General features: G+C 46.0%; 1 protein-coding gene across 3 annotated transcripts; it reads left to right on the top strand.

The window, feature by feature from the left end:
• The first annotated feature begins 1,995 nt into the window (after nucleotides 1–1,995).
• Nucleotides 1,996–21,089, top strand: ACRBP (acrosin binding protein). Of its 3 annotated transcripts, none has more exons than XM_080987156.1 (9): nucleotides 1,996–2,093; nucleotides 5,022–5,234; nucleotides 7,097–7,191; nucleotides 12,147–12,883; nucleotides 16,418–16,550; nucleotides 17,926–18,105; nucleotides 18,209–18,373; nucleotides 18,463–18,549; nucleotides 20,596–21,086. In XM_080987156.1, exons 1-9 carry the CDS (start codon nucleotides 2,054–2,056, stop codon nucleotides 20,716–20,718), a joined length of 1,773 nt encoding a protein of 590 aa, XP_080843282.1. In that variant the 5' UTR covers nucleotides 1,996–2,053; the 3' UTR covers nucleotides 20,719–21,086. The 3 variants fall into 3 exon arrangements, with proteins under 3 accessions (XP_080843282.1, XP_080843281.1, XP_080843283.1); XM_080987155.1 differs by having other exon boundaries at nucleotides 2,006–2,089; nucleotides 20,596–21,087; XM_080987157.1 differs by lacking the exon at nucleotides 5,022–5,234 and having other exon boundaries at nucleotides 2,016–2,093; nucleotides 20,596–21,089.

Below are 21,089 nucleotides of genomic sequence, written 5' to 3'. Positions count from 1 at the left end.
AAGCTAATACTGTAATTAACGATGGGGAATTCAACTGGTTATAGCAACAAGAGACAGACTTCACAGAAGTGCTTTAAAAAACATATCTCATGTTACGTCTGCTTCATGTTACGTTCTTTCAGGTTATGTCCCGCGGCGACCTGGAAGTACCGGAAAGGGTTACTTCCAGGTTTCACCACTCGCGCATGTGCAGAAGCACAAAATGACGTCATGCACAGAAGCGGCAAATCGCAGCCAGAGGTACCACTGTATTTGCTAGATACCTAAATGATAAAGTAGGCACCAGACGAGCATCCCAGAAGAGGGATTTTTACAATGGGGTGTTGCAGCTGAAAAAGTGCTTTTTGTGATTATTAGGATGAGCCTGATGCCTAAGTCTGCAGTGGCTCCACCTGATTTTGGCCTTGACTGGCTCCACAATGCAGCCCCCAACAGGCTACCCCCCAAAGTCTGGATCTCCCAACCAATGTAGGGCCTTATAGGTTAACACTGACTTCGAATTGGCCTTTTCCTCCACTTTCTGTCCTGGCCCCATCTTGCTCTCTTAGTTCCTACTTGCCTTCTGGTTTCTACTTTCATTTATGTTGATGGTTCAGTTAACTCCCACAAATTTATTAAAGCCCATGTTCTGCTTCATGTGCTCTTTTTTTTGGGGGGGGGGGGATTTATTTATTGCCATTTTGTGTTTTCTGGCTATTCTACTTAACGCTGCCATAACCAAATAAAAGTCATTTCAGGTTTATTGTAGTTGGGAAAAAATGTTCTACAGAAGTAAATGGAGGCAAGAATGAACACAAGCATATTACAATATACCGTATTTTTCCATCTATAAGATGCCCCCTATGTTTGGGGACTCAGATTTTAGAAAATGGGGCAAGATGTATCCGTGTATAAGACGCCCCCTATTTTTTGACATAATTTTTAGGGGGGGAACCTAGTCTTATGCACACAAAAATACGGTAACTGTCTCAATGAGTACCCAAAAAGCCAGAGATAGTGCTATTTGTATAGATACTTGCGTCCATTTCACTACCATCTTTAAATTATCATTTTAATCTGGACTAGTGCTGCTTCATTTTGGTACCCGCCTACTTATTTCCATTTTAAATGTATACATGGGAGTTGGCGCAGTGCAAGGCACCCGCAATCATTTTGCATGTCACCGTGAGAGAGCTATGTTCATGTTGAGCCCTAGTGGAGGAAAGAGCATACCCTGCAAACAACTCAGTGTGGGAAATTGTGGACGGTGCTATCTTGGAAACAAGAATCCTGCAGTGGTAAAACCTGTCCCTGCTCAACCACCCACACCGTCCCACGATGTCCTTTTTCTCCAACTTTCCCAGTTTCTCTTGTTGGCGACACAGAAATGTCGGTATCCGAGGAGAAAAATGCACAAGTGGCGCCACCTCAAATTAATGTATTTTTTGCTCTATAAGACTCACTTTTTCCCTCCTAAAAAGTAAGGGGAAATGTGTGTGCGTCTTATGGAGCGAATGCAGGCTGCGCAGCTATCCCAGAAGCCAGAACAGCAAGAGGGATTGCTGCTTTCACTGTGCAGTGATCCCTCTTGCTGTTCTGGCTTCTGAGATTCAGAATATTTTTTTTTCTTGTTTTCCTCCGCCAAAAACTAGGTGCGTCTTGTGGTCTGGTGCGTCTTATAGAGCGAAAAATATGGTAATTAACGTGCACAAGCATCTACTGTGTAAACCCCACTTGAATGAACCAGACTTGAAGAACATCTCTATGTTCCTCATCTGCTCCCATTCATTTTTCTATCAAATTGTGGCCCATTATTTAGAAGTTTGCTTCCCACTCGACTGCTTTCAATGACAGATAGAACCTGGTGTGTTATCTTGCCTCATATTCAGGCTGCCACATGTAAAATCACTTTCCTGTCCTCCCCATCCCCTGCCCAACCCTCCTTAGTCCACCTAGATTCTTTCTCTTGTTGCTCTCCTGCAATGGCTTCAACTGTGAGGTCATTGTGTTCTCATTCCAACAGCTTCTGGCCTTGTTGGCCTTTGAAATGGGGTGAGCCTGATGCAGAACGGCAATGTTGAGGCTCAAGGTGCTACGATGGGCCTGTCTGGTGGGTGAGTGACCGACCTCTCCATTTATCCAAGAGGAAGCCTGGCTGGATTTCTGGCTTCTGGTCATCTTTGGCTCCATATGGCCTATAACTGCCATTGCTCCTGACTGGCTTGGTTGTATATTCTGGCTGGTGCTCTTTTCTGACAGCTCCTTTTAACGTGGAAGTCAGACATAAAAGTCAACATGGGCCTTAGTCCATCGATCTGATCCCACTGTGATTTTAACTTATTCTGCTTGGTCTGGATTTGAAGAAACCTGGACATTTGGGGTGGGTGGGTGAGTTAAGAAGTCTCTTATGAACTATTCCTTCGCAATGAATTGCGAAATTGGGTGTTGCTGTCATTGTTTCTTAAGAGGTAAAAGTAAAGGGACCCCTGACCATTGGGTCCAGTCATGACCGACTCTGGGGTTGCGGTGCTCATCTCGCTTTATTGGCCGAGGGAGCCGGCGTACAGCTTCCGGGTCATGTGGCCAGCATGACTAAGCCGCTTCTGGTGAACCAGAGCAGCGTACGGAAATGCCATTTACCTTCCCGCCAGAGCGGTACCTATTTATCTACTTGCACTTGATGTGCTTTCGAACTGCTAGGTTGGCAGGAGCAGGGACTGAGCAACGGGAGCTCATTCCGTCGTGGGGATTCGAACCACTGACCTGATTGGCAAGTCCTTGGCTCTGTGGTTTAACCCACAGTGCCACCCGCATCCCTCCTTCTTAAGAGATATTCATTGGTAAATAAAAAGTTTAGGTTTGATAAGTCAGTCAGTAGAACCTCAGTTTTTGAGTGTCTCGGAAGCCAAACAATTCGGAATCTGAACACTGAAAACCCGGAAGTAATTGCTTCCATTTTTGAATGCGCCTCAGAAGTTGTACGGCTTCCGAGGCATGTTTTTCATTGTTTCCCATTAACTTTGCAGCCAGCCCATTGATCCTCGGTTTCCGAACATTTCGGAAGTCGAACAGTCTTCCGGAACGGATTATGTTCGAAAACCGAGGTTCCACTGTATTTAACAAGCTTTGGGTGCAGTGGTTCAGTAATATTCAGTAATTTTATTTACAAAAAATATTTATATGCAACTACATGTTTAAAAAACAGAAAAAAGCTTGCAACAACAGCATCTATAGGCAATAAAAGCAATGTAAAAAAAATTGGAGACCATCAACGATTACAGAAACACATTTTATTTATTTGCCTGCACAAGCTTGGTGGCAGAGAAAAGTTCAGCAAATTTTGCATCTCTGTTTTGGACAATAGGTGGCCCCCTTCTACTTTCTGGTCGCTCAGTAATGAACTACTGCGGCCTGTGCTATTGTGAGGGAATCTACGTAGAAGTGTCTGTATTCAATATTGGGTGAAGGAACACCATCTTTTATAACAAGTGCATGACAGTGTAATCTTATGTATTTTTACTCAGGTGTACGTTTCACTGTGTTCAACAGTGAAAATGTGCGTAAGATTTAGCCTGAAAGTCAGACGGATGACTTATTGTGCTTCTCTCTTGGCCTTTCAACTGCAGAAGGGTGGTTTTGGGGTTTTTTTTTTGTTTTTATTGTGTGGAAGTATTTTAGAGACTGTTGTTTTTGCTGTGGTATTGGCAGTTAATGCTTTACAAAGGACCCATTGATCTGAGTGCAGTTGAGGGGGTCACAGAATAGCCTGATCATGTGTTGCTTTTGTCTCCTTGTACTCCTTATCTTTTAAAAGGGACGCAGGTGGCGCTGTGGGTTAAACCACAGAGCCTAGCACTTGCCAATCAGAAGGTCGGCGGTTCGAATCCTCACGACGGGGTGAGCTCCCGTTGCTCTGTCCCTGCTCCTGCCAACCTAGCAGTTCGAAAGCACATCAAGCGCAAGTAGATAAATAGGTACCGCTCCGGCGGGAAAGTCAACGGCATTTCCGTGCGCTGCTCTGGTTCGTCAGAAGCGGCTTAGTCATGCTGGCCACATGACCTGTACGCCGCACATGACCTGTATGCCGGCTCCCTCGGCCAATAAAGGGAGATGAACGCCGCAACCCCAGAGTCATCCATGACTGGACCTAATGGTCAGGGGTCCCTTTACCTTTACCTTTACTCCTTATCTTTGTAGTAACTTAATTTCCTATTGGACTTTTTATAACATGCTGTTATAAGAAAAAACTTCTCCCTTTCCATTATGGGGTATTCCAGAGCCCGTAGAGAGTCCTTAAGTGGGTTCCCTATCGGTAGGAGAAAATAACAGGGGCCAACCAGAGAATATTGAGAAACAAAGCGGCTAGTAAGCCTGACCTTTATTAAAGGAACTGTTGCAACAGAGTCCCCACTCATCACACACAAGAGGGAAGAGAACCCTGAACAATGGTGCTCAAGCCCTTTTATAGACTTTTTAAATTGCCCACCCTGTAGCCCAAGACCACCCCCCAAAACATCATACATACATCACAGAAAGAGGTGGTCTACAGCAGAAATCCTGTCTTCCAGGATACCTGATAACAGTCACTGATTGCATTACCTGGGCAGCCTGGCTATTCTTTTGTGGTGGTTAATACTTTAGTTCTTGAATCCAGGTCAAAGGCTCACCCTATTCATGCACAAATACGCCCTTAAAGACAGGATTTGCAAGCAAAAAGACAATGGGAAGGATTTCCCCATTTGCCGCCCTTACTGCAGAGGAATATTTGAGGTCATTAGGAGAGTCAAAATGGCTCCAGTATTGCTCTCCTGTACTATTTCAGACACATGGTTCATATATTTAGATATATGTGCATTTATGAATATCTATTCTATATTTGAGACCTTAAAATTCTTAAAACATCTCCTTGTTCTCCTTTTCTTTGTAGTAAATTAATTTCCTCTTGGACTTTTTATAACATGTGTTTTGTTTTGTAACATGTGTTGTAACAGCCATTGGCTATAAGCGATAAAAATCTGACAGACGGATAACTTCTCCTTCAGGGTTCCTAATCTTCCTGGCACAGTTGATCCCGAGGACTTTGTCCTACCAACCAGGCAGCCCCCTCACGACTGACGAGTACCTGGACTTTTTTGCGTCCATGAGGCCCAAGTGGAAGGCAAGCGTGGTGTGTCAGATCCGACATAGCAAAGGTTGCCAGGATCCTAAAATCCTACAGCTGGATCAGTATGAGAACCATGGCGAGATCCCAGATGGTATGTGCAGATCACTGGTTCACGCCTCAGATTCCCACCAGAACCCTTTTGTGGTGAGAGACTCTGGTTGCACTTTCTTCAATATATGATTCCCGCCAACAACAGCCTTTTCTGCAGTCTGTAAATCTACAGATCTCTCTAAATATGGCCTGTAAATGTCTGTGCAACCATCCTCAACTTTTTCAGACTTCAGGCCAACCTTTAAAACCAATTTTCAGCATAGAACCAACTTTTGAATTTTTTTTTAAACAAAACTTTATAATTTCTTCTTTCACAAGGCATATCTACACTGGCGAAATGCAGGGTTTACAGTATTTCTTAACCCTGGGGAACCCTTGGAATTGTAGTTCTGTCAGGATGGGGCAGAGAGGTGGCTAATAAATACTTTTTAGTATCTGTAGCAAAAATACTTTTTAGTATCTGCAGATGTCAAGGAAATAAACAACTATCTGACTTTTAGAAGATATCTGAAGGGCAGTCCTGTTTTGGGAAGTCTTTAACGTTTGATGTTTTATCGTGTTTTTAATATTCTATTGGGAGCTGCCCAGAGTGGCTGGGGAAACCCAGCCAGATGGGCAAGGTATAAATAATAAAATTATTATTATTATTATTATTATTATTATTATTATTATTATTACTATTATTATCTAGCAAACTACAGTTCACAAAAGGAGCATAGCTATCGCAATCAGCGAATATAGAACAAACAAAAGATATACCGTATTTTTCACTCTATAGGACGCACTTTTTCCCCTCCAAAAATTAAGGGGAAATGTGTGTGCGTCCTATGGAGCAAATGCAGGCTCCTTGGCTTCAGCGATAGCAACGCAAAGCCTCCGAAGCACAGAGGGAGCGCTCCCTCTGTGCACCGACCCCTCTCGCTCTCCAGCCTTCAGGGATAGCCACCTGAAGCCTCCGGAGCACAGCGGGAACTTGCGCTGCGCTCTGAAGGCTTTGGGTTCCTTTTGCTGAAGCCAGGAGAGCAAGAGTCTCCTGGCTTCAGCAGAGAGGGAGAGCTGCGCAGCGCCCCTTCAGCCAAGTGGGAGGAGAAATGGAAGGGGTTCCGTTTCTCCTGCTGCTTCACTGAAGGGGCGCTGAGCAGAGAGGGGGAGATTTTTTTTTTCTAGTTCTCCCCCTCTAAAACAAGGTGCGTCCTATGGTCGGGTGCGTCCTATAGAGCGAAAAATACGGTATATTGCTAGACATGCCCCATCTCCCTTTCCTTCTCTCTCCATGCGCCTCTTATTTTTCTATTTCTCTTCAAAAATTAAAATACAATGGTGGCTTTGCCAGGGAAGCAACCCTCCTTAGGTCGGGCCAAGACCCACTTGTGGATCCACACTCAGCCTACTAGATGAAGGCCTAAGAGAAGAAACAGAAGATGCTCTAGGCGTTTTCATCGGCTCACCTTTACTGCCGTTCTGTTCAGGGAGGACACAATTCACCCAGAAACAGACCTGTGCAAGCCTTGCCCAGGAGTACCTTGGAGTGGATTGTGCCCTTTCCCTGCTTTGATTCCCCAAACCACAACTGTAACTATTAATCTGGATTTACATGGGAAGGGGAACGGGCTTTCATTAGTCTGCAACGATAATTCGATGCAATTCTGAATGTCTTGTGCTTTGGAAGCAAAACAATGTAAAAATTCTCCTCCCAGCTTTAAGGGATTGGGGGAAAAGAAATTGGCCAAAGGTAGTTCGTTGTTTGGCAATATACTGTCACAGGCCCCTCAGTCATTAGAGAACATAAGCGTATAGCTCAGTTCAACAACTGGTGCATTTGTTTACTTCTGAACAATGCTGGAGGATATGATACTTTTCGTTCTTCCTTCCCATGGTAAGATTTTCGCCTTCTGCTTCCAGGTCCCATCTGTGCAGATCTTCCTCACGTCATACGTTTTGAGACTTTTTGTCTATTTGCACAGTTTCGGTGTTCAAACCGGAGATTCTACGTCAAGGTGAGGAGGAGAGAAGTATGTCTGCCCGCTTCAATAGAGCTCCTGTTTTTAGAAGAATACGAAATTCTGAGTGATTTGGCAGAAGGTTGAGGCATGTGGATATTGTTAAGCTCCCTTAATAGGTTACCCTTCACCTTCCCACATAACTGGAGGATTTCAGGAGGGTTAGTGCAGAGGCACAGATAGAGATACCGGACAAGGTCCTACATGAGAAGATGCCCAGAGCAGATCTGGAACAAAAATGCAGACTGAGAGTGGACGGGCAAGCCGAGATGGCTGGGGCGAGGCAGGGTGCCACACAAACCAGGCCACAGTCTTACTGATGCTTTCGCAAGGACCCAGCAGCTTGCCTTGAGAGGTGGAGTTACACTGAGACCTGATAGCACAATGCTATATAGTGGTACAGTGGTACCTCGGGTTACATACGCTTCAGGTTACATACGCTTCAGGTCACAGACTCAGCTAACCCAGAAATATTACCTCGGGTTAAGAACTTTGCTTCAGGATGAGAACAGAAATCGTGCTCCGGCAGCGCAGCGGCAGCAGGAGGTCCCATTAGCTAAAGTGGTGCTTCAGGTTAAGAACAGTTTCAGGTTAAGAACAGACCTCCAGAACGAATTAAGTACTTAACCCGAGGTACCACTGTTCTCGAAGCTACAAACATGAGTCTGACCAAACTGCGGGAGGCAGTGGAAGACAGGAGTGCCTGGCGTGCTCTGGTCCAGGGGGTCACAAAGAGGCAGACACGACTAAACGACTAAACAACAACAACAGTCACTGTACTTTGGTACTCAAATGGCTTGGCTCCCAAACAAATCTGCTCCCGAACCCCGCAAACCCGGAAGTGAGTGTTCTGGTTTGCAAACGTTTTTCAGAAGCCGAACGCCCAATGCGGCTTCAGATTGAGTGCAGGAAGCTCCTGCAGCCAATCAGACGCTGCGCCTTGGTTTTTGAACCGTTTCGGGAGTCAAACGGATTCCCGGAACGGATTAAGTACAAGGACCGAGGTACCACTGTATCAGTCTTCCTCCATTTTGCAGCCTTGACAACAAGGGGCACCCAGTGCACAGGCCAAGAAACTTCTGCCTTAAATACGCTATTCAGAAATCATGGCTGTCAGGAGTTTGTTACATTATAGAAGGTGTATTTTCTTACGAGTCCCTTGCCTTTGCTCAGATCTTAGGGCAAATGTTTGGATGGGCAGGCATATTTCACTCATTTCCCCCCCACTTTTAATTTGTATACTGTACCACCTTTCTATATTACCATATCCAAGGCGGTTTACAACCTGAAGAAACAACAAAATAGACAGCAAAGATCGCACACCTATTAACAATCTGATCCAATACAAAAAAAGTCATAATAAAAACACAACTTTAAAATAAACAACTTATATCAAATACAGTCGTACCTTGGTTTTCGAACGCCTTGTGAGTCGAACGTTTTGGCTCCTGAACAATGCAAACTTGGAAGTGGCTGTTCCGGTTTGCGAACTATTTTTGGAAGCTGAGCGTCCGATGGGGCTTCTGCAGCTTCTGATTGGCTGCAGGAGCTTCCTGCAGCCAATCAGAAGTCGTGCTTTGGTTTGCGAACGTTTTGGAAGTCAAACGGACTTCTGTTTGACTTCCAAGGTACAACTGTAAAGCAGTATTCAATAATTCGCCAGAATGTAAGAGTAAACAGTAAAATGAAATATCAGCAAATAAAAATTACACTTAACAATTACAATAAAGAATCACTAAACTGCAATCGGTAAAGATAATGGCAAGTCACAATGCATAAAATACCACAAAACATACAAAACCATGTAGAAGGGTCAAACTGAGAAGCAAGGGCACACAACTTATAATTAAAAAAAAAAATCCCTGAACTACTCATGCTCTTACCAGCTGCTGAAATTTTAATTTATAGGGGGATTATGCAATTGCTACACTTTCCTGCCTTTTCTTTTTCCGCTCCTTTATATCTGCTGCAGCAAGCAGGACTTTAATATTGCCTTGGCTCCAGGCTGGAAGGACTGAGGAACGAATGCAGAGAAGGGGTTGTGCTGTTAACACAACCAGACATCCCCAATTCCACTGCCTGTGGTGGATAGGATCATTTCACCGTGGCCTCTTGGCCCAGCAGGTTTTGCAGTTTCTTTTGTGGTGCTTCCAAAACTTGCAAAACCTGCGTGCCCAGAGAAGCAACAGTGAATGTAGCTTCCCAATGCTTTTTTATTCCTGGCCCTGCCTCATCTTCCTTAGGAGCGGTTGATCTGCTTTCAAGCAGGAGACGGGTGATACCTTTTCTTTTCAGATAATGTATTAAATTAGGGTTGTTTCAAGACAGAACATTGCTCTTTGCGTGCATGTTCTCCCTTTCCTTTTGCCCCCGGTAATCGGGTTTTGAAGATTTAATATTATTTGGAAAACCTGCCTGAAATATACTCGGAGTCGAGAGTGGATTTCATGCTCTTTATTCAGCTCATAGTGGTGAGGAGGAATCAAAGTTCCCCCACAATATCTGCTTTATATACATTATTTACACAATGGGCTGCCCGTGATTGGCTAATTCCGGGCTTCTCCTGTAGGCCAATCAGGTTGTGGATTCACTTCCACCTGGAGCTGGATTGGGTGGCTCCTGTGGACCAGTCATACTGCTGCATTGTTCTAGGACCAATCAGACTGCTGCATTTTGGATCCTATTGTTCTAGGACCAATCAGACTGCTGCATTTTGGATCCTAATCAACTCAGTACATAATACTGCTGGAATTCTTTTAGAAGAGGCAACAAAACAAATAGGTCTGCATGCCAGGGGAAGCGATGCTTCTTTCAAGCCTCTCTTTAAAATAATACGAGGAATTCCACATCATGGTAAATTGATGGTTCAGAGCATTCCAGCTTATCAGACGTGATGCTTCCCCCACATCCCCTTGCACACTGTTCTGGGGCTCCTCCTGACAACCCTGTCAGCCAATTTCAGGGGGTGCCTGTGGAGAGGGGGAGGGGGTGAGACCCTATTGTGCAATCCAGTGTTGTATATGTACAAAGTATCAAATGTGGTGACAGTAATAATAATGCAACAAAACAACAAAGTGGCTTATAAGTATAAATCAAATTTGCTAGAATAATAGCTAGAATAGAGATAGACTTGTAACCATTCAAGAAGCAACAAACATACTAAGGTGCCATGTGCAAAACAAAGCCTGGAGATACTGTAAACATGGAGTAGATAAGTGTACAACTGCATCTTAACAAGTTACATGTGCAATAAACGTTATAAACCGTTTTGTATGACCGGCTTTTCAGACTGATGAAGCGTGCAGCGAAACCTGTAATATATCCGGAGAACAGATCTCCTTTTGCCCACTTGCGCTATTCTCACCAGGGTGGTGGCTTTGAATTGCCTTCCTGTGATTGATCCATGCATACGGCTTTGTGTTTCCAACTCAAGACCCATTGAAGAACATCTCATCCAGTTCAATCTTTGAAAAACAGCTTTGAAAAACTTTTTCATATTCTCCAGTGTGCTACCCTTGCCATTGTGGCGGCACGGGGTTGCCATTCTGTGATTGGACTTACGCTACTTGTTGAACGGTTCATTTATCCAGTCTGTATAACGTATACTGCACATGTAACTTGTTAAGATACAGTTGTACATTTATCCACTCCATGTTTACAGTATCTCCAGGCTTTGTTTTGCAGATGGCACCTTAGTATATTTGTTGCTTGAATGGTTACAAGTCTATCTCTATTCTAGCTATTATTCTAGTAAATTTGTTTTTATACTTATAAGCCAGTTTGTGGTGGTGTTGTTTTGTTGTAATCCAGTGATAGCCAAACTTGGCACTCAAGCTGTTTTGGGATTTCAGCTCCCATCATCCCTTGCTAACAGGACCAGTGGTCAGGGATGATGGGAATTGTAGTCCCAAAACAGCTGGAGGGCTAAGTTTGGCCATCACTGGTGTAAGCAGTAGTCCTACCCTATATGTTTTTCCATCCCAGGTGAGGTGGAAAGATTCCATTTCCCCCTAAACCACAGACATCATGCAGAAGACCTCTTATTTTGGCATAGAAGCGGCATATGAAATAAATACAGCTGGACTTAACCGCACCAGGGAGCCAGGTCTGCTTGGAATAGCAGCAGAAAATAGACCTTCACTGTGGTTATGGTCTTTCAAGAGGGGAAGTCCTTTTCCCCCTTCTTTTTTAATGGGAGGAATGTGGAAATTGGGAAATCCCTGTATACCTGAAGGACCCCCATAGTCCAGCCTGGACACTAAAGTCCAGCACCAAGGACCTACTGGCAGTTCCCTCACTGCAAGACATGAATCCACAAGGAACCAGGCAGAGGGCCTATTTTGTAGTGGCCTTCCCTGTGGAACACCCTCCGGTCAGATGTCAAGGGGGGGAAAAAACAACTATCTGTCTTTTAGAAGACATCTGAAGGCAGCCCTGTTTAGGGAAGTTTTTAAATGTTTGATATTTTACCATGTTTGATGTTTTAATTTGTTGGAAGCCACCCAGTCAGACTGGCGGCCTAGAATACTAATACTAATACTAATACTAATACTAATACTAATACTAATACTAATAATACTAATACAGTGGTGCCTCGGGTTACAGACGCTTCAGGTCACAGACTCCGCTAACCCAGAAATAGTACCTCGGGTTAAGAACTTTGCTTCAGGATGAGAACAGAATTCGCGCGGCAGCAGCAGGAGGCCCCATTAGCTAAAGTGGTCCCTCAGGTTAAGAACAGTTTCAGGTTAAGAATGGACTTCCAGAATGAATTAAGTTCTTAACCTGAGGTACCACTGTACTAATACTAATACCAGGTAATGAACTAGGTCTGATGAGAAATGTAGACAGTCCTCTTTTACATGGGGGCGTGGGAGAGAGGACTCTTCACCCAAGACAACTTGGTCACGTTTTCCCAAATTTTCTTCTTCCTCCACCCCCACCCTGGATAGCGGATACTGTGCCCAGAGTTTGAAGAGGATGAGGATGAACACGAACACGAGGTTCACGAACATGAGGTTCACGAACATGAACATGAGCACGAACATGAGCATGAACATGGGCATGAACATGAGCACGAACATGAACACGGGCATGAACATGAGCACGAACATGAACACCGGCATGAACATGAGCACGAACATGAACACCGGCATGAACATGAGCATGAGCATGAACATGAGTACGAACACATGCACAGACATGAAGACGAGTACGAGGATCAAGACGAAGTCAATGCCGTTTCTCCATCCCCAAGCCAGTTGCGTAACATGGCGCCAATAGACCATAGTGCCACACCCTCCCGCGACGCCCGCCTCCGCTCCAACATCGACGCCATTTTGAAATATTCCTTTGCCGTCTCAGGCCAGGAGCCCGTGGCCAGGGAACGCTCCTTCTCAACTCCCTCCAGCACGCCGGACTACGTGAGTGCCGTGCTCGTTGCGGCCACTGCGGAAGCCGTGTCCACCACCGAAATGGCTGCCTCCGAAACTGAAGAGCCGTCAGTCACCAAGGGGCTCTCAAACCAGCAGCTCCACAAGAGCATCCACCGCCTGATCGGCATGGCCTTCTCCCTGGAGCAGTCCCTGAATGCCGAGAACGCGCAGCCTTACAAAGGATCAAAGGAAGGAGGCAGAGAAGGAGACCTGAATATGCTGACTAGCCAGGAAGGGTCCGGTTCCAAGGGGAGGTAAGGGCAAGTCTTGCTCCCAGTCCAAAAGTAGTAACGTTTGCTGAGGAAAACAGGCCCCCAAAGCACAGGCGGCAGGGCCTGGAGGAAGATGCCTAGCGATGGGACACCTTTGTTGTCAGCTCCCACTGGCTCCTCCCTTTCGTTTCCCCTCATTATATTGACTAAATATATATTTCTATATTTCCAAAATGCTTGTGTGGACTAAAGTTATAAGTAGAAAATAAAAAGTGCATTGAGGACAAATAATGTGGAAAGTCCTAAAGTTTATTTTCAAGACATGCTTCTTCAACTCGGTCAACATAGTCACCCCAACAGACAATGTACAGGGTTTGGATATTCTGGCACACTGCAAAGCCATACAACTGAGTCACCCCCATCATTCCTCTGCTCTCAGTTTACTCCCTGCTGCCTCCTTCCCAGATCTCCTACATCACCAATCCATGTTCCTCTTAATTGTTGAATGTAAGGTGCTTTCTGGTCAGGAATTGCATACACGCTTTATTTTGTACAGGGCCTAGCACCCTATGAGTGCTAAATCAGTGTGTGGATGAGCGACAGCTGCATTGCTTTGTTTTATGAGGGAAATCGTTGGCTCTCCATATCCTTACTCCTTTAAAAACAACTTACCCAAAGGTATACAAAATTATTGACATTGATGCAACGCTTCAGCTCCCAGTTTGGGCCAGTCTAGCAGTTCCTCAGTTATTTATCCATTGTGACGGCCATGTTACAAATAGCCACAAGCCCACACACTCTAAAACCAAGTAAAAAACACGGAAGACCAAATCCACTCACTTTTAAGAAGAGAGAAAGAGCAGCTACATCAGGAAAGAGTGGATTCTAAGGGTGCGTATCTGTTTCATAATGAGCAAAGAATTAAACTTCGGTTGATGTTTTAGATGCAATGGAATGATTTGTCCTGAGTAATTAATAGGTACAAATTGGTTCGTTGTCATCCCATTTATACCCATTTGAGGGCTGGGACTTTATCTTTCCCCTAAGAGTGGCAGCAGCTCATTTTGGGGACTTCCACTTCTTTTTCGTAGACTTCTTGGAACATCGTGTCATTTGGAGAGAAGGGGTTGGTGCTAATGGAACTTGCCTTTTCCACTATCCCCCCAAATGTCCCCCAATGATGCAATTCTCAGAGCATTCTGGGAAATTATAATGGCAGCTTCCCCAAATCAGCTCTGTTGCCGCCGACCCAGGAAGCAGCAGCAGCGACGACAAAAAGTTGAAACGCAGACGAAAAGCCATGAATGTGGAAAGAAATGTGGTTTGAATGAACGAATAACAGGTTGAGCGAAGTTTCAAATAAAGAAATGGGGGGGGGGAGCACATCCTCAGGTGATGTTGAGCACAGGAGCGATGGGGAGAAAGGAATCAGTACTTGTAGGTGTTGTCAGGTGCTAGTTGATGCTCACAGCCCTACAGGGGGCAAGCATCCTGTTCATTATTGTCACCTGTTTAGCTACCTTCTCAAAAAATGCAAGCAATGAGAAGAGCAAAGTGAAGAGCAGTGGTCTCCATTTCCCTCCTGCCTTCCTCCTACCCTGGGAGTTGGGCCCAGAAGAACAAGGCAAAGGAGTAGGTTGTGGTGCCTTAGTGAGGAGAAGGGAGACCCACAAAGATGGGGGACATGTTACCCAAGGGTCCTCCAAACCCTGGATCTGGAACTAGGACAGGGGACTAATGTTCTCCTCACCTGCCTCGTCTTTACTCCAGAACCCCTCCTCTTCCTTTCCCCTGGTCATACATTTCTCCTTAAAAAACAAACAAACAAAAAAAGACGTTTGTCAGGATTTCATATCTGCACATTTGTTGGGACCCAAGAGTTTGCTGGTATATCCTGGTAGAGTGTTAAAGTATCCCAAGTCTTTGGCAGTTCCACACTTTCAGATAAGGCATTGCAAAACCATAGAGCACAATTAGATTTTCTGGCAGCTGTAGGTAGAGCTTAAAGAGCATGTTGTGAATTTTTCAAAAGCAATGTCTGTGGTTGGCATTCAGTATTGCACTAAGATGATCATTCCATCAGGGCAAAGATTTCTGCTTGCCAAATGGAATGTTCTCCTGTCTCCACATCCCACACACTGTTCTGCAGCATTCTCCAGGCAGATTTCAGAGTGGATTTCAGAGAGGGGGGAAGGGAGGAAATCCCCATTGTGCTAGTAGGAATCCTTAGTCCGGGTTAGTAAAATCCAGTCCTATATGTTAGCATCAGTTATTTATTAACCTAAACAACTGCATATTCAGTCTTATGTAAGATCTATTTTAAAACTGTCAACTTCTTTTGCTAATTTTCCAATTGTACGGGCATTTCTCTCTTTTTGCCAGTCACCATCCATGATGGCCCATTCACAAAAAACAAGGCATCACTTGATTACTTGTTTGTAATTGAAAAAAACATGCACATATTCTGGCGGCCCATCAATGTGGTGGTATGGTAATAGGACTCTCTGTGGATAACCATTTATGGGTTCCTCCAAAGTACAGTGGTGCCCCGCAAGACGAATGCCTCGCAAGACGAAAAACCCGCTAGACGAAAGGGTTTTCCGTTTTTCGATGCGCTTCGCAGGACGAATTTCCCTATGGGCTTGCTTCGCAAGACGAAAATGTCTTGCGAGTCTTGAGATTTTTTTCGCTCCCCCCCTTTTTCTAAGCCGCTAAGCCGCTAATAGCCTTTTAGCCGCTAAGCCGCTAAGCCTTTAATAGCCGCTAAACCGCTAATAGTGCTAATCCGCTAAGCCGCTAATAGGGTTGCTTCGCAAGACGAAAAAACCGCTAGACGAAGAGACTCGCGGAACGGATTAATTTCGTCTTGCGAGGCACCACTGTATAGGTTTCTTCCTTTATGGGACCCAGTGAAAACTATTTTGTGAGGCTCTGCATTACGCCATAGGGGCACTTGTCCTGTGGATTTACCGTATTTTTTGCTCTATAAGACTCACTTTTCCCCTCCTAAAAAGTAAGGGGAAATGTGTGTGCGTCTTGTGGAGCGAATGCAGGCTGCACATCTATCCCAGAAGCCAGAACAGCAAGAGGGATTGCTGCTTTCACTGCAACAATCCTTCTTGCTGTTCTGGCTTCTGAGATTCAGAATATTTTTTTTCTTGTTTTCCTCCTCCAAAAACTAGGTGCGTCTTGTGGTCTGGTGCGTCTTATAGAGCGAAAAATATGGTAAATAAGGACCTCTTCTGAGGCTCAAATAAGGCATGAGAGTAGATACGGGTTTGCCACTGAAAATGGCAGTTGGATATCAACTTCCCCTTCCTCTATCTACTTAGATAGTGCAGCATGCATTTCCCCACACATGAGTCATCTTAGTCCCATGTTTCCTTAATTAGTTACAGTGAGAAGGGGGCGGGGATTGACATAGAAGGCTGCCATTTTCAGCGGTTTCTTCTTGGGCTGAGGAGCACCCAGGTATCGGAGCTGCCTCTAAGAGATATTGTGAGGGGGTTGGGAGATCAAAATGGCCGCCCTCCTTCTCACAATTGCCTTCTCTCCGTTTCTCCTTTGTTGCCTTAGCCTCTTAGCTCTTGACAAGGAAGAAGCTCTGGTGATTCTCTGCTATGCAGTGCTGCAAGACATTTGCATATCCTCAGCTGTTAGCAAGGCCTGGAAACAAATGGAGTCAAAAACCTTTGGCTTTGGGGATTTGGTAAGCTCCCTGCTGGATGCCAGTTTCATACCTTCTCGCGGCAGAGCCCAGCAGTTGATAAACTGGGAGATCTCCAAGCCCACCTTAAATTTCGGTGCCACCTTCTGAGCTAGTAAGAGGTCTTGATAAGAGGAGGAGGGGAGGCAGAACTTTATTTGTGAATTTATAATCTTCACTTTCATTTTAAAATGAATGCAGCAAAGCAGAATGCAACATATAAAAATAAAATAAAAAATAGATCGTCCATACAAAACATAACAACAACAAAAAGAACATTCATGTGGTAAATGCCTGTCTATACAAAGGTTTCAAAAAACTTCTGAGGGAAGAATAAGCAGTTCCACAGGGCAGGGCTCAGCACACGAAAGGATCAGTCTCTAGTGATGGTCAAGCAGGGCTCAGGGGCGTGTGGCACCACCAGAAGTGTCCCATCAGAAGATCTCAGTGACTGAAGTGGAACACAGGAATCAGACAACTGACGCCCAAGTTATTTAGGCCTTTGAGAATTCACACAAGTACCTTGAACCTGGCCTAGCAGCAAATCAATTTTTGGATCCAGTTAAACCACAGAGCCTAGGACTTGCCGATCAGAAGGTCGGCGGTTCAAATCCCCGCGACGGGGTGATCTCCCGTTTCTCGGTCCCTGCTCCTGCCAGCCTAGCAGTTTGAAAGCACGTCAAAGTGCAAGTAGATAAATAGGTACCGCTCCGGCGGGAAGGTAAACGGCGTTTCCATGCGCTGCTCTGGTTCGCCAGAAGCGGCTTTGTCATGCTGGCCACATGACCCGGAAGCTGTACGCCAGCTCCCTCGGCCAATAAAGTGAGATGAGCGCCGCGACCCCAGAATCGGTCACGACTGGACCTAATGGTCAGGACTCCCTTTACCTTTACCTCAGTTACAAGGGCATATCCTCCAAGCGCCCCTTTTTTCCAGGGACAGTCCTGGAATCACGAAAGCCATCCTGGCTTTTGACTTGATCCCAAAATGTCCCTGTTTCCCCTGCCCATGGTGCTGCCACTGAGCTCAGAGAGAAGGATGAGCCAGCGCTTGTCCCAAGCAACAGCAGTGGCAGCTGTGAAGGAGAATCTCATGGGCTTTCTATGGCTGCCACTGCCAGCCTCCTCTCTTGGGCAGCTCCTAGTGGCTGCTGGAGAGTGGGTGAGGAGGAGGAGAAGCCGCCAGACATTTGTCCCTATTTTCATCTGAGGAACGTTGCAGGGTAGGCAAGGCGCCGCACTCTGAACAGAAGGACCGACCTGTTGGGAAGGACTGCGCCCGCAACAGTGGTTTGCCACATGCTTCAAGACAGAGAGGTAGATTGTTCCAGCAGGCGCGGCTATGTTTTGGTCCTTCTCATTGCTCCGTCACTCCCTAGGTGTGTGATAGCCTTGGCCGACGCCATGCCGACATGTGCTCTGAGTGTGCTTTTTGCTCCCTGAAGACAGAGCAGTGCCAAGGAGCCTCCAATCTGAAGCGTACCCACTGTGTTGGTGGCATATTCACATCCTACATCAACCCAGGGATCTTGGCTCAACACCAGGCTATGCATTCCAGGGTAAGCCAAACATTTAGGTTGCCCAGATATTAGAGAAAGCTTCACTTACGGACAAGTTCCATTGATTCCGCTTCTTTCCCTCCTCCTCATTTTTTACCACCAGGTCCCCACAGGGGTAGAAGAGTATTTTGGGGTTGAGACATATGCAGGCTTGAAAGCAGACTATTGGTGTGGTCGCTTGGCTGCTCATGGCTGTGATGATTATCGGGTGTCTCTGTGGTTGAAGACGGAGTATTCCTCCTTCCAAAAAGGAGATTTCCCAAAAGAAGTGAGTATTAATGGAATATCTGTCCCTTGCCCCCATCACGTTGGTTTGTTCCTGTCACCCCCGCCACCTTGACATTTCCTTCTTCCCAGGTCTGCGACTCGACAGGAGTTCAACACCCCACCTACTGCGCTTTCAAGAGCAAGCAGTGTCTGAAAGACAGCCATGCTGGAGAGAAGGTGGGAGATGACACCTTCAAGTTCCCTTCTTGAAGCTTAAGTATAAGAAATCAGTTGTTTGTTGAGTGCTCCCTCATTACGGAAAGGCAAAGCTTATCCCCGTCCCGTTCCTTTCAACTAAAAAGAAAAGAGGTAGAAAGCAACAAGGCTGTCTTTGTTTAGTTGGATCATGCATTGAGGGCTCATCCAGACTTCCTTTTGTGCCATGTTTCTGGGCACAGGTCTGCATTTTCAAGCACTGTGCCTGAGCATTTGCTTGTTTCTGTCATGGCGATTTCCCCAGCGTTTTACTGAGAAGAAAAGGTACAGTTATAGGGGCAGATGGGGCTTGTCAGCCTGGGAAGGCAGAAGGAAAACTGTGATCCTAAACCTTGCAGCATATCTTTGGGAGAAGAAAAAACTCAGGAGTAAAAAGCAGAGACATCACCTTGCCAACAAAGGTCTGTATCGTGAAAGCTATGGTTTTCCCAGTAGTGATGTATGGAAGTGAGAGTTGGACCATAAAGAAGGCGGATCGCTGAAGAATTGATGCTTTTGAATTCTAGTGCTGGTGGAGACTCTTGAGAGTCCCATGGACTGCAAGAAGATCAAACCTCTCCATTCTGAAGGAAATCAGCCCTGAGCGCTCACTGAAAGGACAGATCCTGAAGCTGAGGCTCCAAGACTTTGGCCACCTCATGAGAAGAGAAGACTCCCTGGAAAAGACCCTGATGCTGGGAAAGATGGAGGGCACAAGGAGAAGGGGACGACAGAGGACGAGATGGTGGGACAGTGTTCTTGAAGCTACCAGCATGAGTTTGACCAAACTGCGGGAGGCAGTGGAAGACAGGAGGGCCTGGCATGCTCTGGTCCAGGGGGTCACGAAGAGGCGGACACGACTAAGCAACTAAACAACAACAACAAACCCTACACAAATCCGGTGTGGCGTCCCTAAGACATTTGGATGGCACCTTGTACGCCTCCTTCTGGCAAGTCCTATAGCCAAGCTGGTGCCAAACGTATTGCTCTGCTTTCCTCTGGAGCACACCCGAGAGACCGAGAATGGCGTCTTGTCATCCAGACAGCCCAGGATTTCCATGCACACTGCCCAGGCTTGCACCCTGCGGGAAGTCTTTTTTTGCTGCTGAATCAATGTGATTTTCCATGGATTGCTGCTTGCTCCAATTCAGTGGTAAAATGCAGGTTTCCCCTGGGAAAACAAAAACCACTTGGACATGGAGCTTTAAAGCTCAGACCTGTGCCTGGAAAGTGTGGCGCAACAAGAAATCTGGAGGAGCCCTTAGCTGCTCTTTTGCAAGTAATTTCCGACTAGTCAGCAGCTCTGTTACCCATCTTGGTTCAGTCTTTGCAGAGTACAGTGGTACCTCTGGTTGCGAACGGGATCCGTTCTGGAGGCCTGTTCACAACCTGAAAAGAACGCACCCCGCATCTGTGTATGCGCGGGTTGCAATTCACCGCTTCTGCGCATGCGCGTGACATCATTTTGCGTGTCTGTGCATGCACAAGCGGCGAAACCTGGAAGTAACCCTTTCCGGTACTTCCGGACTCAACCTGAAAACGCACAACCTGAAGCAAACGTAACATGAGGTATGACAGTGTCCAGGCTCTGCCACATACTTCCTCCTATGTCCCATGTTTATTCTTTCCAGGAACTTCTAAAAAATGTGCAGGGCAACTTTAGCCCTCCAGAAGTTGCTGAACTACAACTGCCATTGCAATTGAGGGGAGTTGTAGCAACATCTGGAGGACCAAGGCTTCCCCACACCAGTTCTAAAGGATGCCAAGTTCCACTTGGCTAGTAGTGGCAAACTTTGGTCTCTCAAATTTCAGCGGCACCCTGTGTGAATCTAACACCTGGTGCCCTCCCCTGCCTCTTGTGCTCTGTTCTACAGCACTGTTATGGTGCCCCCTGCAGCGCAGCTCCCAGTGCAAACCAAACTGGTGGCTTTACCCTAACCCTGTGGTTAGTTTGGGGCAAGGTGATTTGATCCTTCGTCAGAAGTGGAGAAGACAGCTCTAACGTTCTGTTCTTCTTTCACCCCTCAGGTGATGCGGAAGCCTTGCCAAAAACACCAGACTTACCGAGTGCTAAGTAGGGAGGAAGGGGAAGAGGAAGTGGTGCTTTGGAACAAGAAATTCTTTCTCAGTAATGGAGAGGGGAGAGAGTGAAAGCAGTGGCTCTAATGGCGAGGCGGTAAGGCAGAGAAGATGCAGCACATAGAGACGAACGCATGCGCAGTGTGTGACGCTCATCTGATACAAGGCATTCGGCAGGGCACGGTCTCTGCTGGTCTCTTCTGTCCTTTGCTTGTGATGTCACTGTGGATATTCTCACTGTACAGCTAAAATGTGTCTCTATAGCACCAACCATCTTCACCCAAATCCTTCAGGCTCATCCGGGACTCTGCAACCTAGAGCAGAATCCGCAAGAAGGCAGATAGCGCAGCATAGCCATTTAACCCCAGTGATCCTTACCCATATCTCCATCAGTGAATTCAAATCTCAACACTATTGCTAGGCCATATGCTTTGTATTCTAAT

Source organism: Podarcis pityusensis (assembly GCF_964106645.2).
Source record: "Podarcis pityusensis genome assembly, chromosome: 17".
In the NCBI taxonomy this organism is placed as follows: domain Eukaryota; kingdom Metazoa; phylum Chordata; class Lepidosauria; order Squamata; family Lacertidae; genus Podarcis; species Podarcis pityusensis.
Note: the sequence above shows the minus strand (reverse complement) of the source record. Positions and strands in the feature narration are given on the sequence as shown.